This window comes from Camelus ferus, chromosome 25 (genome assembly GCF_009834535.1).
Source record: "Camelus ferus isolate YT-003-E chromosome 25, BCGSAC_Cfer_1.0, whole genome shotgun sequence".
Lineage (NCBI taxonomy): Eukaryota > Metazoa > Chordata > Mammalia > Artiodactyla > Camelidae > Camelus > Camelus ferus.
The window spans coordinates 30,883,038-30,901,043 of record NC_045720.1 but is presented as its reverse complement, the minus strand read 5'-3'; the positions used below and the strand labels follow the sequence as shown (position 1 = coordinate 30,901,043).

Genomic DNA, 18,006 nt, shown 5'->3' with positions numbered 1-18,006 from the left:
AGTCTAAAAAGCTTGAGAAATTCACAGTTATAGAAAATAGAAATGACTAATTTGTTAATAGCGGAGGCATATTAAATGGCAGTTTCTTATTTTCATCTAAAAGTTGTATTGCCTCAAACTTTTCACAAGTTTTCTTGCTGACACAGAGCTACATGTGGGGGATCCTAATAATTAATGCTTTTTATTGCTTTGGAGATTTTCAGCATCTATCATAAATCTTCATGTATTTACTAAGCTTGTGATTTTGTGTTGTTTTTTCAAGAATATTAATTGTATTACCATTTTTCCAAGGTAGCAAAGTAACTCTACCATAAAAACAACATTAAGAGCAAAAACAAAGTATATCATCTCTACATTATAAAGTGTCTTGACATTTTAAGAGCTGGGACACAGTATTTGACTCCCCTAGCTTTTCACCTATCTCCATTTCTCAGGATTCAATAAAAATAAGATTGATGAGAAAAAAAAATAGACTTAGTATCATGTCTCTTACCTTCATTTCTGAGATGCCCTAATTCCAGAGATCAAGACCTAAGCTTAGGGTTTAAAACTTACCCACAAGGTATAGGCTTATTCTTTTCTATCTCTGTATATTTTTTTCTTCTTTTCTGTGTTACCCGGTTCTCTTAGAAATAATAGTTGTATTGCCTTTATCCAATATAAGCAGAGAAATTTAACATTATTAAAATTTGAAATCCTCTGACATTGATCATTATTGGCCACTGGTCTTACTTCTGTTGTAGAACAACATTCTTCACATGTAGAAAAAGGGAACTTGATCCTGTGTGTTAGACAAAACACCAAGACCTCTGTTTGAAACTCTGCCGTAGCTCCTGTCCAGCTGGTTCTCAGAGGCTGTGGAATACTGTGCACTGACACATTCTCGCTAAACACAGAGTTGGGAGCCTTCTAAGTTCAGGCTCATTGAGCATCTCATCTCTCCTTTTCTCTGAAGAGTGAAAGTGCAAAGAAAAGAACTCTATAGTCTGACTGAAACGTTGTGCTGTACACCAGAAATTGACACATTGTAACTGACTCTACTTCAAGTACAAAAATAATAAAATAAATAAATATTACTATTTTAAAAAAAAAGAAAAGAATCCTATAATCAAGATGTGTTCATTTAACCTCATGGCAACGTGTAGGAAGCTATTCCACGAGGTTATTATTTTATTACCATTTTCACCCAAGAGGATCTTCAGTGCCTTCTCTCACACTATGATTGGTGTTCTTTTCTCTCTTAGCTAAGTTAATTCACAAACATTACTTCATGTCAACGTAATTTTGTCACTAATTCAGCATTTAAAATTGATTGTTATTCACACAGTATATGATGTAATTGATTTTCTTGTTTTTATGTATTTACCCAAATAATAGAATTTCATCTAATAGGTCAATTACTTAAAAATTGTAATTTAGTTATTGTCAGTAATTAAAGATAATTACAGTCTTTGATTCAAATATGATTGTACCTAATTATCCTCATGAAATATTTGTATTTAAAGCTACTGAATTTTTTTGTATGATTTTAAAGGTTTTCTGGGGTCAAGAACATTTGAATTGTCTAGTTCTTCTACATGAATTACTCAAAGGATATCTTAACGAGGAGGGAAAGTTTGAAGTGCAAGTTTCTGAAGCAATGCCACAGATGCCGTCTCCTCTGGAAAAAAATCAGATGTTTAAAAGTGAACAAAGTTCAGACGACCTGCGGACTGGTCTATTTCAGTACATACGAGATGCTGGTAAGTAGCTCTAGCTTCAGTATGAGTGTGTGTGTGTTTGTTTTTAGCTGCACACTTGCTAAATGATAGCACATCAAGATCACTTGAAAAGTAAGTGAATACCTGCAGGACAAAAATAGTATGTTGTCATTCAGTCTCTCTTAAGGGAAAACTCTTGATTTGTTCCTGTCTCAAACCATATAAAAATGATCAACCAGCTTCTTTTCTTTTTATTCTCATAATTTTTTTCGTGCTATAATAAACCAATGTGTCCCCCTTCAAAAGCATGCAATTAACTATTCTTTCATTTAACAGAACCTTTGAAAATGCCTGGTGTCTATGAAGTCTTGTTTTACAATGAAACTGAAGACAGCCCGGGCATGATGTTATGGAGATACCCGGAACCACGGGTGCTCACCCTTGTGCGGATAACCCCTGTGCCCTTCAACACCACAGAGGATCCGGATATTAGCACAGCAGACCTTGGCGATATGCTCCAGGTATGTAGGGACTATTCATTTTTAAATAAAAAATTTGTGGGAAAGTGCTGATTCGATAGTAGGAAAAATGTTGGGAGCATATCTGTTTTTTCCATCCATAGTATCAGAGCGAATACACACACGTGTGTATGCAAACACATACATACACAGACACGCGCACACACACACACACACACACACAAGAAATTTTTTAAAATAAGGGAATGTTATTCAGATTCACAGTACACAGCAATTTTGAGAGACCTTAATTTTGCCCTTGTCCTGTTACAAGTAGCTTACATGGTCCCTAACTGTAATGGGACAGATAGGTGTCACTCAGTTCACCACACGTTTTCCAAGTACCTACCATGTGCTCACACTCTTTAGCATTTTTAGAACTGCTCTGTGAAATAAGATACATCCCCATAAGGTCAGAATGGATGACTCAATTTTCATTTCATTTCCAGAACTGAAAAAGTTCTTGGGCCCTGAGGCTGATAGGAAAACCATGTAACAGTGATGAGATTCCATATGATTTTGTGAAAGTTTGTTGCTTGTCAGTTCCCTGCATGTGGATATCACTAAATTCTTATTCTACTGGTTAATATTCTACAGATCTGGATTTCTCCTAAATTTTGTTTTTCTCTTAGTCTTCTACCTATTACTAGATCAGACAGCCATCCACTCAGAGTCATTCCTGATTGCTCTCTTTCCCCAACTCCCCACATCTCATTCATCAACAGGTCCTGTCAGCTCTGCCTCCAAATATTTCCCTATTTCACCTCTTCTTTCTGTTTCTGCTGGTACAGCTTGAGTCCAGGCTACCATCTTCTGTTCCCACTATAGGAGCTTCCTCATTGGTCTCTGTGATTCCATCCTTGACTCTTTGTAATACATTTTCCAAACAGCAGCTAGAGAGATCTTTTAAAAATGTAGATTAGGTTACATTCCTCACTTGAAACCTGATGGTGGATTCCTCTAACAGTTAGAACAGAATGTGGTATTTTACTGTGACCTGCAAGGACCTATGATCTGTGCCCTGCCCACCTCTCTAGCTTGATCTCATGTCAGTCTCCCCATTTCTCACACTGCTCCAGCCCTACTGGTCTCTTTTTTCTCCTTGAGCATACCACTTGACAGTCACCTCTCTCGCTCTTTTTCAGTCAGGTACCAGCTCAAATGTCACATCCTGGCTAGCTCACCACTGCTTTTTTATTCTGTATTACGTTACCTTGTTTTACTTTCTCCATAGCTCTTATTTCTATTCAGAATGAGCCTATGCATTTATTTATTTACTTGATTATGGTCTTTCTCTACCATTAGAAAATAAGCTTCCTGTATGTCTTGATCACTTATCTTCAGCTTCTGCTACATAGAGGTATTAACCAATTTTTTAAATCACTGCATTATACTTAACAAGTCAGAGTAATAATACAAATCAGAGAAATCTACAGTACATATTAACATAGGTATTATTATATGCTTATTTAATACTTGTTTAAATTCCTGATTATTATATAGTCAGATACACAACTTCTGAATTGATAACAATGAAATGTGTCATCATTTTGTCAAGTGAACTAGAGTGTGCAGAACTATCCAGTTTGCCAAGATGTCAACAGTCTTACCTTTGTTTTTTTTTTTTCTTGTGATGAGAGCCTTTAAGATCTACCTTCTTAGCAACTCTACTTTGATTCTTAATTCCTCAGATTTGCTTCCCCTTCTGTCAAGGTCATACTCATGATTGTCTTCTCTACCAGTATTCTTGGATTATCTTTGCTAAGTAGAATCACATTGTCTTTGAATCCTACTGTCTTGTTAGACTTGCCTAAATGCAGAACATCTGTAGTATTTTTGGTCAAAATGAAAATACTCATACATCAAAGTTTCAGCATCGTATAAGGGCTTCTTTATAACTGATTTTGGAGTTCAGATTTATAGCTAAATGTTAATTAACATAAGCCTGATAACTGTTGGTGGTAGTATTATGCCAGTTGTATTTAACAGAGCATTTAAGGTAGTAAGTACACTCTCTAGGCGACGTGCCCTTCATCTTTTCACTGCCGTTGGAGAGGCAGGAGAGCTTAGTGGTTAAGAGAATGAGCTATAGCCAGAGTGCCTGGGTTCAAGTTCTGGCACTGCATTTGCAGACTGTGTCACCTAAAACAAGTAACTTAATCTCTCAGCCTCAGGTTTTCTGTTTTGCTTTTCTTTCATCAATAAAATGAAACTATTACTAATGTAGTGATTATAGGAATTAATATTTGTGAGACATGTAGAACAATGCCTGGCACATAGTAAATGCTATGTCAGTATGAGTACTACCAACACTATTAATATGTTCCTCATCCAAAGTCTTTTCAACAAGCAGAAGCACAGGCTAGACTAGAGAGAGCTGGGGTCTAATGGGTCCATAGACCAGCTCGGGTAGTCTAGGAGATCTGGGACAGTCAGAGGGGCCTACAACAAGCAAAGACTTGGTATCAGAGACTTTCTGCTATATTTTGTATCTTGTTGGAGAGATAGGAACTGATACCTGGCAGAGTTCAAAGACAGGGATGCTGGCATAAGAAGCAAGACAGGGTTGTACCTACTGTAAGCCGAAAGGGAAAGCCTGATCCCCACGGTAAGAAAGGACACCAGAACCGACACAAGGAATGAAAGAACAGACCAGGACTGGCAGAAAGTTGCTATGCTCCTGAGCCCGTGAGCCCCCTTCTGTTCCCATGACTAGGAGCAGAATTTGTCCCAGGGGTGGGGGTGAGCCTCATCTGTAGAAATAACTCTCTGGGTTGCAATCTTACCATACAAATGGGCTGTTTCCTTGGAGCTTCTGTTGAGAACAGAAAATACATTGCATTAGTCACAGGTGGGACTCAGTATGGCAGCTTGTTCCTTGAGCACTTGCAGCACCAGACCCTGGGCGTACTCCCGGGGATTCCGAGTCAGGTAAGACACTGTCTGCTCAGAAGAAGCTCTCAGTCTAGCAGGCAGGTTTCTGTGGTTGTTTGGGGCAGAAGAGTTTCCTTGATTTCAGTATGAATTATTTGTATTTTGAGGGGCAGGTAATGGGGTTTCTTCATTGATTTCTGCTTAGAGGAGGTACTGGGGATTGAATCCGGGACCCCTTGTGTGCTGAGCACGCGCTCTACCAATTGAGCTATACCCTTCCCCCTCCTTGATTTCAGAATTCAAGCATTCAGCATTAAACCTCTCTGTTGTCAGAATCATTCTCCTGCTGTATGCAGATCTGTACCAGAGGCACAGCTGAAATATTGAACTACCAATCCTGAACAGCAAGGAAGTTAGGAAAAGAAAGCCCTTTATCAACACAGCATAGTGTAGATAACCCAGACGTTAAAGTCTCAACTGCTGACTCCTGTTCCCCTCCCCTTTGTATTTTACTAACTCAGTGATCTTAGGCAAACTACTGATCTCTTAATATCCTTAATATCCTCAACTGAACACCAGAGTTAATGTTATTTACCTTTCAGAGTTGTCATGAGAATTAAATGAAATATTACAGCTAAAACAAATAAATGCCTTACACATAGTGAGCTCTTCATAGATGTTAATTTCCTTTCCTCCACTTGTTCACAAACAAATGCCTGGGCCACTAAAAGAGCCTCCTGAGTGAAATGCCATCCTTCAAACTCTTCTTCCACCCTATCCTACTAAGTTCCTAAAGAAACATAAATATCATTGATTTCCTCAGAAGAACCTTCAGTGGTCTTACCACCCTGCTAGACTGATTGGGACAGCCCTGCAGAACCTCCCGACCCAGCTTTGCCTTCCCTTACACGCTATCTTTGCTCTGGTCAAACCGCATTTGGGGTATTCGACATTCCCCAAACCAGCCTGCGGCATCCCACTTCCACACCACTCTCTCTTCATGTGAATCTCTCCCTTCTCCCACCCACACTTGCAGACAGCTCAAATGCCATCGATTCCATGAAGCCCTTCATGGACACCATCTCCAAACATGACACTGCCTTTCTCTGAAGTCCTGTAACACTCCATGGAACCACTTGTATGCTATTTCTCACCTATTGCTCTCATTTTAACCATCTATATCTTGTCTGCCTCCTAGATTGGAGGTTCGCAAAGGAAATGATCATAGCTAATTTGTCATCATGTTCCTTACTGTGTCCACTGTGGTGGAGATGCTCAGTACATTGAATGCATGAATGAGTGCATGAATGTCTGTTCCCACCCCACATAATTCAGAAGTATTACATTGTTTGTCACTATTTCATGGTGCTATTGATGCATTTGGTTTTACAAACTAAATTATGTCAGGATGCATTATGTTATGCTTCAGTGGTATTACCTACTATAAACACACAGTCTACTGTCATTATGTTACACAGGCTCTTGGTGAGATCATTGAATATTCTGCCAAGCCCACTGCCCCCTAGGCAGAGGCTAGTTCTTAAATACAAAAATAAGTTGATCTCCTTGGTTTTAGTCATAAAAACAAAATTGAGGTTGGATGACTTCTTCCTTTCAGGACCATTTAGTTCATAAAAAACTTGACCTTATACAGTTCCCTTGTACAGAACCCTTAAATATATCTGTTTATATATTTTTCCATGATTGATATTGGGATTTAAAAACAGGCTCCTCTTATGACTTTATGGAATTTATTTTGTAATTATACTAAAAAATATGGAAAACATGCCCATAATATTAAACTAACCATAGGTACAGAAGAAAAACCCTGAAATTAATGTTCACAGAAAGCAAAAGGAGCTTACTTTGTGGTCGACTTATAATTTTATCACGTTAAATTTTAAGGGTCAGTAGTATATTTAGATGTCAGTAAAATCAGAATCTGTAAGGTAGAGTAATGCCATCAACCTAGAAGGACTGTGGTGCTGTTTAAATGAGCTTAAATGTAAGACATTGCTGGCACTGCGTCTGGCACATACTGTAAGTTCCCGTCTCTCCCCTTCCCATTGTGTACACTGCCTACCAAGGATTCCATTTTGGAAATGCCTACGTTCTCAGATTGCAGAGTTTTAACTCATCCCTTGTAGTAGAATGGGTCGTGGATATTCTGATTCTCACACACGTCTGTCAGGGGGCTTGTTCCTGTTCTCTCAATTCTGAATTCTTCTTCTTTCCGTATTTATTTTCATGTATGCATGGCACTAAATTTTTAGATACCTTCATTTGCTATGTGACAATCAGGCAAATTAAATTTCCTCTTTTCCCAGAAATCTAAGATTATAAAGCTTGAGCACTACAGTTCAAGACAAATACTGAATGTTAGGTTGGGGTCACTTAAGCAATTTGAACAGAGAGGAAGCAAAGTTAAAGAAGTACAGTGAATGATAACTGTATGGATTGAAAGGAAGGATACAGGAGCTAATGCAAGGAACATCTAGGGTGTACGTAAGCTACTGATGTTAAAGTCAGGTAAAAGGGAAAGAAGGTGTTTAAGTAATTTAGGGAAGTTTTTACATAGGTTTATAAAACCTTATATTAGAAAAATTAAATACACACCTAAATGCAGAGTTACATCTTCAGAAAATGTGAATATAATTAACAAATGAGAAGATAATCATGTCTCTGTTATTTTTATTTTCACTTCCTAGCATTTATCATTAACAAATAATTATTCAGTATCTTCTCAATATCAGTAGAGGGTTCTACCACATATAGACAGTGAAGATATTAAGAGATGGAAAATCTGTCCTTACTCTGATAAGGTTTATAATCTAATTGAAAAGACAGGGCATAAATGCATATACAAACTCAGAAAAGCTGAATATATTTTAGGGTCCATTTATAGCAGAGGAATCATGTAATTTGGGGAATTCTAACATCTGAAGAGTAAATTGAATTAATTGGGAGAAAAAGAATAAATTTGTTACTACAGCTCTGTGATTTCATAGCACTTTCTCAGTTAAAAAGGCATTTTCAAGCTTCAGAGTTAAATGCAGAACTCTTGAATATGACAAAAATTATGACTAGAGTCCTTAAATGATGCCCTCCCAAGAATAACAGGAAGAAAAAGACAAAAGCGAGCTGTGTCATTTGTTTATTTCTGGTGGAGAAGGAGAACAGTAAGCCAAAGAAATCAGTACACTCGTGCCCAGTTCATTTTTATTTATCCAGTTCAAAAGTCAGGAAAATTAGTTTTTAAAGTAACACTAATATGATTATAAAAATCAAAGTGAAACCACATTGGAAGAATAGTGAACAAAAAACAAACATACTTGGAAGCCCAGGAAAATCTAAATGGTTAAGATCTGTATTATTTGTGCTCCAAAGTGTTGTGATCATCTTTGTGTTTTTCTCTCAGCACTGTGCTAGGTGTTTTGCGTACATAACCTTATTAAATCTCATTTTATTCCGGGTGGTGGGCATTATCCCCATTTTATAAGTGGGGAAACTGAGGCCAAGAGGAATTAACTGGTGTTGAATCATAACTCATGGTTAACCAGTGGGGGAATGGGGGTGGGAAGAGATAAATTGGGAGTTTGAGATTTGCACATGCTAACTATTAAATGTAGGATAGATAAACAACAAATTTATCCTGTATAGCACAGGGAGCTATATTCAATATATAATAGTAACTTACAGTGAGAAAGACTATGAAAAGGAATATATGTAGGTATATGTATGACTGAAACACTATGCTGTACACCAGAAATTGACACAACATTGTAAACTGACTATACTTCAATTTTTTTAATGGAAATTTTTTTAAATAAAACTTAAAAGTAGGGGAGCCAGAATTTCATCCCAGGACTTTCTAACTCCAAAACTTATGTTCTTTACCCTATTTATAAAATAACAGGGTATTCACATTGTAGAGGATACATTTAAGTGATAGTAAACAACTCTGTTGAGAAATATGGAAAGAAGGAAAATAAAATTATTTTGCTTCAAATTGTTAAATCATGAAATAATGAATCAGACCAAAGATATGCAAAATAACCTTAAATAAATAAAAGGACTCCCAGATACAGATGATGGTTTGCGTATTATGATATCTCAAATAAAAAAAAAAAACAGCATTTCTGTCAGAAGGAGAATTGCTCAGCTGTAGGAGCCTAGGATGGTCAGGGAAGCATTTGTCGGAAGAAGCCCTCCTGGCTGCATCCAAAGAAACGGTGCCCGAGGCTCACCTGGCAGCTAAATCCCCTTTATGGAGATGAGTGTCGCAGCTGTCAGGTCTCTGTGTCTAACATTCAAATCATCTCACCCAAACAACCTTCTAATAGTTTGGCTCCCAATGCACTCTGTCTACAGAGAGTTTCATACATTCTCAGGCCAGCTTCAGTCTCCAGGCTGCTTGGCAGTTATACATCTCATGGTAAATTAATAACTTGGCATCTGGTTTATATATCAGTCTCTAGTGAACTTTGTTACATGACTCAGCATTCCTGAATGGAGCCAGTGCTAGGACACCATGGAAATGTTTTGAGACCGCAAGACCAATGGCCAGATGGTAAATCATGGTGCATCCATCACGCTAAGTCCCCTCTTGTGGCTACCTGCCTTCCCAGCACGCGGGCCTCTCCCACATGATGTCTCTATTGTGCAGTGTGTCACAAACCTTTCCAAACAAAATGTTACTCCCACTACCTTGAAGAGTTGTGAGGAATAAAGATAATGCATGTAAAGCACATAGTGCCTTAAGCAGTCAGAGGCTCAGTAAGTTATTATTACAGCCCTTGGTAACTGCTGTCGTTGTCGTCATATCATCGTCCTCGTTACTGTAATATCCACTGATCAAAGAACCTGGATCCTGCTATGTAGATCCAGAAAGCCCTGTTTCCTGAGAAATACACTGTGTTTATAGCCTGTTAAGGTCGTAATTAATTATTGAGAATGATGGCTCTGCATGTGATTAGTGTAATGCTTTCACCGACTGGGAATTGCTGCTGGAAGAGACACCGCCTTCCCGCAGCTCCATGGTCAGCGGCCTCCGAGGTGGTACGTCAGCCACAGTCCTCCAGGTTGCAGGCAGCAGAAACCCCGCTGGAGCTAGCCTAGCGAAAAACAGAGGAGGGATCTAGTATCAAGATACAGTGGAGGTGGGAGGGGTATAGCTCGATGGTGGAGTATATGCTTAGCATGCATGAGGTCCTGGGTTCAATCACTAGTACCTCCATTAAATAAATAATAATAATAATATAAATAAATAAACCTAAACACTTCCCCCCTCCCCCCAAAATAATTTTTTTAGAAAGATAACAGTGGGGAGTCCTAGAGGCCAAGGGCAAAATGCAGCTGGGCCTGTAGAAAGACAGGGCCAGGAAGAGAAGACAGGAGTCCAGGGGAGTATTTGCCCACTGTCACTTTTCTCTGCTGCTTTTCCCATTTTTGCTGTATTCTTCCTTTTCAACAGAGTAGCTTCTTTTTTTCCCTGCTTCTCAGGCCACCTGGTAGTCCCCACACAACTCCTAGAGCTCCCAGAGTCGAATGTACAAGTCCAGCCTCTGGTCCAGTTCTGCATTCCAGATTGACCTAATTTGCTGTCAGGTGCTTTTGGCCCATTCAGCTGAGGCCATGGGGGTGGTGTCATGTTAACCAAGATGGCTGTGAATTAGGGGTCATTGTGGGCTTTGCAGATACCCCCAAAGGGATTCATCCTATATCGTATCTCTTTTACTGCTCCTCTTTGCCACCATGTCTGGCCTGGCCAAACTCATGGTCAGTACCTGTCTCACGCTGTAGGCTGCTTCTGTCCAGTCTGATCGACTCTGAAGATCTTCACAGTGTATTCTGCTCTTCCAAGAAGAAGCCTTTTATATACTGTCTGTGGTTTTGGAGAAGAGTCGCCACTGGCAAGAGGGTCTCTTGAAAGACTGCCTCACTAAAGAAATTTACTCCTTTTTGCCATGGTTTTTCCACTTCTTCCCTTTGTAAATATCTGGCAAAGCTGTTTCTGTCTGCACATCATGGGCTGTCTGTGTCTAGAGAAGAGCTTCCTATCACTTTTTAAATCTTCTCATTCCACCCCCACCCCCTGCGTCTCCCTAAAATATAGATTAGGCAAGCTACTATGTCTTACAGGCACATAAGAGCTATTTTCTTGTCCCCAAGTATCTTCTGAATTCGATGACTATATAACACATGAGCAACTTCACAGACTCTGTAAGTACTGTCTTAGTTCTAATGATGTATGAGAGCTTTACATATAAAATAATTTTCGACTTTTGAAATTGAGTTTACAGTGTGATGCTTAATGTCTGTAGCTGAGTGGTGATTTAATTGTGTTTGGTTTTCTAATAACATTTTATCTTACATGCTTATCTACAGACTGAACTAAAGCTTCATTAAACCTCATAGTTGTGTGGATTTTACTCTTTTCATAATTATATGCAAAAATGTTCAGAGTCAGACAGTAATACTCAACATTACCCAATAAATTAAAAACTAGACTTTTGCTGCTTTAAACTTGACTTTACAAGCTTCCTGTGATTCTAAAGCACATGGACCTGATAGGCAAAGGTTATGATATTAGCACATGGGTGACACTACAGAAGAAGAATCCTTCTGAGAGTTACTTGCAATCCAATATGATTTGCGTGTTCCATGCACAACTTAAAAAGAATAAAAGGAAGTGTTCTTGGGTGTTTCTTTTCAGCTGTGTTGGGCGGTTCACTTATAGCTGCACATATGTTCCCAGAATCCTGAGCCTTTTTATTTTATAAGCACCTCCTGTCCACTGGCAGCTGTACTAATGTGTCCCAGAAGACTTTGCTCCTATCCATCATCTTTAGGAGGGGTGCTCAAAGCCAGATATGCGATTCATTGTTGTTGAAATGCAGAAAAGAAAAAGAAGCCTTGGGGGCTTTGAGGAAGTCAGAGGCAGAGCCAGACTCTTAGGAAATAAAGGAAAGGAAAAAGTCCTGTGTACCCAGTGGACACAGTAATAAATGGTTTTGAATAATGGGGAACAGTGCTGGATTGACTACTAAGTATTTTGCATCCAGAAGCCATTGCTTCCTTTTTTGGACAGTGAAGGGGAACCTAAAATAGAGTATTCCCTGGATACACTTTTAATCATTCTGTCTTCGTAGTGTTGTAAAAGTATTAAAAAAGGATCTAGGAATATATTGAAAAGAGCTCCGCCTGAGAATTTTGAGGTTAATTCAGTAAACACAGATAAAGGAGTTTGAACTAGGGCCTTAGGAGATACGAAGGAGGAGAGGTCTCTAGTCCTGCTCTGAAGGCACCAACAGACTTTTAGGAGAGATAAGTACACAAAATAAGGCGAGACAGAACCGTGAAGAGCCACAGGAGACACAGAGAACGTGCCTTTTAGACAAGGAGAGTTTACATCTGGCTGACACATCAGGAAAATGCTTCATGGAGGAGGTGACAACTGAGAGGATCCTTGAAGGCTAAATAGGATTTCAGCAGATAAAAGGGGGAGAAAGGACATATTAAGAAAAAATCAGTCAGAGCAAAGTTTCAGAATTGAGTAAGAGAAGACAGAACTTCCACCTGGAAGGTGATAAATAATCTGCTTTGACCAGCACGGATTATACAAGTAAGGGATGAGTGATGAGCTGCACCTCTGGGTTTTTAGTCTATGACCATTCATTCCATGGAGGGTAGAAGAAGGTGACGCATTTATTGAGCACCTAGTGTATGTACCAGGCATGAAACATGTCCTTTTATATGGCATGTCTCTTCTATCCTCTCTGTAACCCTGTGTAGTTTGTACTATTATCTCTACTCTGGAACTAAAGTTACTTAGGATCTGAGAAGTTATACAATCTTCCCAAGATCACAAAGCAAGTAAGGAGGTAAAACTGAGACTCATATCTAGGTTTGTATGAATGCGTAAGGTTTTCTTCTGTGTTGTGCTACCCTGACCACTTTTAGAGTATGGAGTTTATACTTCATTTGATGGCATTGGAGAACCATTGGCAGCCCAGGACTTTGCAAAAATGAATCTAGTAGTCTGATAGAGAGTGGAATAGAATACAAAGAGACCAAAAATGAGAAGATCTGTCAGGGGTCTGTAACCTGGGGGCAGGAGCCGGGGGAGGTAGCAGCTGATATGGGGAAAAAGATAAGAATGTGGGAGACACTGCAGAGAGATAATCTATGTTCTTGACAGTGAATATGATAATTTAATGAGAGGGATAAGGGAAGTCATAGATGATGGCTAGATTTAAGCTCAATGAGAAGTACGGTAAGACTGTTTACAAAATTTCAAAAATATGAGGAGTGCCTCTCATGCTGGGCAGTATTCACTGTGCTACGCACGCTGTGCAGATTACATCTACTCCTGAAGTCAGCTGCAGAGATGAGTGGTCTTCTCCCCTCATTACAGATAAGAAAGCTGGGGATCTGAAAAGTTAAATGAATTGCCATGAGCCTCTTCTCCTTGAAAAGGGCATGATTGCACATAAGATTTAACATACAGATTCAAAAAGTATATAGATTCCTATAAACTGTGTATGAATCTTTGGTGAAGGCTCCCAACAAGAAATACTGCCAGAGCTCCATGTCAGTTGGGATTAGGTTTAGATATGAGAGACAGAAAATACAGAATAATGGTAGCTTAAGCAAAGCAAGCTTCTTTTCCTATCGTACATGAGAACAGTCTGAAAACAGGTGATCTATGACTGTTAAGTGTCTCTACGGAGTCATGCGGGCCCAGGTGTCTTCTTGCTTCCTGCTGCTCTGCCGTCCCCCGCACTGGCCTTTCTTTCATGGTCCAGGATGGCTGTGCAGGCTTCAAACATCTGGTCCCCAGTCCAGCCATAGGAAGAGGAAGGAACCAAAAAAGAGCACGCCTCCTCACTTTAAGGATGTTTCTTGGAACCACACCGTGCACACTGTGTTGCCAATATCTCAGGGTCTAGAATTATAGCATGTGGCTACTCCTAGTTAAAGGGGAAATTGGGACTTATTTGCTGAGGAAGAAGTGAAGGAGAGGTTTGGGGAGGCAACCAGAAGTCCGTGCTGGCATCACAACTGTAACTCCTGAGAATCTGGGTCCACAGTCGCCGCTGCGCCAGCCAGCCCTGTGGCCTGCGTCTGCTTCTGGCCTGCTTGTGAAATTCACCAGTTAGTCTATGGTGCAGTAAGAGAACTCACTTTCTAGTTTATTAGTGAATGGTCTGCTGAAACAGAATTTATAGAGAAAACTTAAAAAGCAAATGAGATTTTTGACATAAAAATAAATAGATAAATAGTTTAAAATGCTAGCATTCCTTATGCTTCGAATAAGTAAGAAAGAGGTGGAGAAGGAATCTGTCAATAAGACGTGCTTTTAAAGTAAATGGAAAACATTTGCAAACTGGGAGAATACTGAGGTCATTTTTGTCCTGTCACTTTTTTTGGTGGGAGAAATTTTATTAGCCTATTTCTCTTTTCCCGTGAAATACTCTTGCATTTAAAAAGGCCGTGGGGGAAGCATTTTTTTCTGGAAATGAACTATACTTAGCAGTCAGTGTGTTTGATGTTTATTGCTCAGCATTAAAAATGTTAGAGGTATTAAAAAAAAAAAGAAAAATAGTAAATATGAACTGATGATCTATGATCATCTTTTTAGAAATTATTCTCCCCCAAATAGAAATACTTCCCTCTATGAGAATTACAGTAAAAACTATTATTCAAAAAGTATAAATTGTCTTCTGAAAGCTACATTGTTGAGAAAGTAACAAACAGAAAGAAAAGTGAAGTATAGAGAGGCAACATAGAATAGTTGTTAAGAACAAAGATTCTGGAACTCAAGTTTCTGGGTCCAGATCCAAGCCCCACTGGGTGACCTTGGGCAAGATACCTAACTTCTCTGTACTTCAGCTTCCTCATCTGTAAATTAGGCACAACAGTTTTGGTTGTTGGGAGGAATAAATGATTGCTATATGTAAAAAGCACTTAAGACATTGTCTAGCACATAGTTAATGCGTTATAAATGTTAGCAATTACGACTTGCCTCTAAAATCTTACCATCAATAGGTGCCAGTTTGTCTCTTGTTCTGCCCTGAATTTTAAATGTTGGAGAAAAACTGAGTTTTGGTTACAAACTAAAAGCTCTTTATCCTTTTACCCATCCTTTTCCTAAAGATATCAGTCTGAAAAATTCAAATTTTTGTCATATATTTTCAAACATGCATGGCTTTCCCATTTCCTTATTCAAGTTCTAGTTAGGAGAAAAAATATCAAACTTGAGAACCTTACTTGTTTTGTACCATCATCGTCAAATGCTACATCAAAGTTAAGAATCTTGATTGTGTTACACTGTTAGTACTTTTTTTAGCAGCTGTTTTGAGATACGATTCACATACCATGCAATTCATCCATTTAAAGAGTACAGTTCAGTGGTTCCTAGTATATTCACAGAGTTGTACAATTACTACCACAATCAATTTTAGAACATTTTCATCATCTCAAAAAGAAACCTAGTGGCCTTCAGCTATCAATCTCCAGTCTCCCCGTCCCCAGCCCTTAGCAACCACTAATTTACTTTCTGTCTCTATATATTAACCTATTCTGGACACTTCGTATGAATGGAATTACATAGGTTGTGATTTTTTGTGATGGGCTTCTGTCATTTAACATAATGTTTTCATAGACCACCCATGTCGAATCATACATCAGTATTTCCTTTTTGTTACCAAATTCATTCCTTTTTATTACCAAATTCATACATTGTATGGATTTACCACAATTTATTTACTTACCATTCATCAGTTGTTGGACATTTTGGTATTAGTGTTTTTGAGTCCTTAGCCACTTAACGTAGTCTCTCTTCTGTCCTGCAAACTTGAGGGGAAGGACCAAAAGGTGCTGATGATGCTCAATAACATTTACATGGTGTTCATACAAGCATTATCTCTAAGAGCTTACAATCCAAGCTTCGTGAAACAAACCCATAGGCAACTAGCACCCGGTGTGATACCGTAAGTGTTAATGCAAGTACAGAGAAGGAGTTCATACAGTAGTTGATGAGCTTGCAAAGTAGACTTAAACCCCAGACAGTGGAGGATCTTAAATGCTGTCTGAGCCGTTTGGGCTTATTCCATAAGCGCTTTATTCTGTAAGGGTCGTCGTTACGGTTATCAAGCTGAGCAACAACCTAGGCTGATTACAGAGGGAAGGGTGAATTAGAGGCTGCTCCAAGCATAGACCTCATTTTGAATGTGCTTCACTTTATTGCGCTTGACAGATTTGTGATTTTTACATAATGGAGGGTTTATTGCAATCCTGCATCGGGCAAGTCTCTTGGCGCCATTTTTCTAATGACGTTTGCTCAGTTTGTGTCTCTGGGTCATGTTTTGGTAATTCTTGCAATATTTCAAACTTTTTCATTATTTTTATATTTGTTATGGCGATCTGTGATCTTTGATATCACTGCAGAAAGATAACTCACGAAAGGTTCAGATGATGGTTAGCAATTTTTAGCAATAAAATACTCTTTAAATGAGAAAATATGTGCTTTTTAAGACATAATGCTAGCACACTTTTTAGACTGCAGTATAGTGTAAAGATAACTTCTACATACACTGGGAAACAAAAACATTCGTGTGACTTACTTTATTGGGATATTCACTTTGCTGTGGTGGTCTGGACCCGAACCCACAGTATCTTCGTGGTGTACCTATACAGGTCAGCTGTGTAGAGACCTATTCAGAACACAATTTGGAACAGGAAGGAGGAAATGAATGTAAGAGACATCTGGAGGTAGAATAAATAGATTTTAATATCTAGATGCATACGATAATAGGAGAGGAAAATTAAATGACCCTGTGGGTATAGAGCCTGGGTGACTGGATGGATTGAGCATCATTAATGGGGACTGGAAATATCAGGAAAAGTGGGGTTGTCCGATTTGTGGAAGAGATAGTAAGTTCTTCATTGAATGCTCACCATTTAAGGTTTTAGAGGAATTATCATGGTGAAATGCCTACCACAAGTTTGGAAACGTGCTGACAGCTCAGAAGAGGGTCAGGCTATTTAAGCAATGTTTTGCGAGTCATCCTCACAGAATTAAACACTGAAGCCATAAAGGTGAAATGGAGAGATGTCACACACAGACAGAATGAAGAGTTCAAGGACAAGAGAACTGAGAATAGAATCATGAGAAATCTCACCCCCTCCAGTAAATAAATAGTAGATTAGGAATTGAAGTGGGTTGAATAGTATCCCCCCAAAATTCATTTCTACCTGGAACCCCAGAATAGGACTTTGTCTGGAAGTAGGGTCTTTGTAGCTATAATTAAGTTACAATGAGGCCATGCTGGATTAGACTGGGCCATAATCCAGTAACTAGTATTCTTATACAAAGAGGGAAATTTTAATAGAGACAAACACACACAGGGGAAAAGGCCGTGTAAAGGCAGAAACAGAGACAGGAACGATAGAACTACATGCCTAGGAAAGCCAGGGATTCCCAAGAGCCAGCAGAAGCTGGGGAGAAGAGAGGGAAAGGTCTTCCTCCCTAGGACCCTCAGAGGAGCAGGGCCCTGCTGACACCTTGGTTTTGGACTTCGAGCTTCCAGAACTGTGAGAGAACAAATTTCTGTTGTTCTAAGCCTCCAAGTTAGTGGTAATTTGGTATAGAAGCCCTGGGAAACTCATACAGGAATCAACAAAGAAGTGGTCAGAGAGGAAGGCCGAGGAGACAACAGTGTCAGCAAATCCAAACAGAGTGAAAACTTTAGGAGGCTTGGAGAACTTGGCAGTATCAGGACTACAAACACGGTATGTTGTGGACTGGAGAAAAGGCTGTCAATCTGACAACTCTGAGATCACTGTTGACTTGGAGAGAAGCTTTAGTCACCAGGGCACCATGGCAGCCATTGCCTTGCATTAGCCCATCT

The 18,006-nt window shown here is 39.2% G+C and overlaps 1 protein-coding gene across 8 annotated transcripts in view; it reads left to right on the top strand.

Annotated features, from left to right (window-relative positions):
* Positions 1-18,006, top strand: part of VPS13B (vacuolar protein sorting 13 homolog B) — a 627,764-nt gene that overhangs the window by 497,582 nt on the left and 112,176 nt on the right. For all 8 annotated transcript variants that reach the window (XM_032468222.1, XM_032468224.1, XM_032468221.1 and 5 more), the window contains 2 exons: positions 1,535-1,742; positions 2,037-2,221. In XM_032468222.1, the coding sequence (XP_032324113.1) occupies positions 1,535-1,742; positions 2,037-2,221 (393 nt within the window). The remainder of the gene's footprint in view (positions 1-1,534; positions 1,743-2,036; positions 2,222-18,006) is intronic.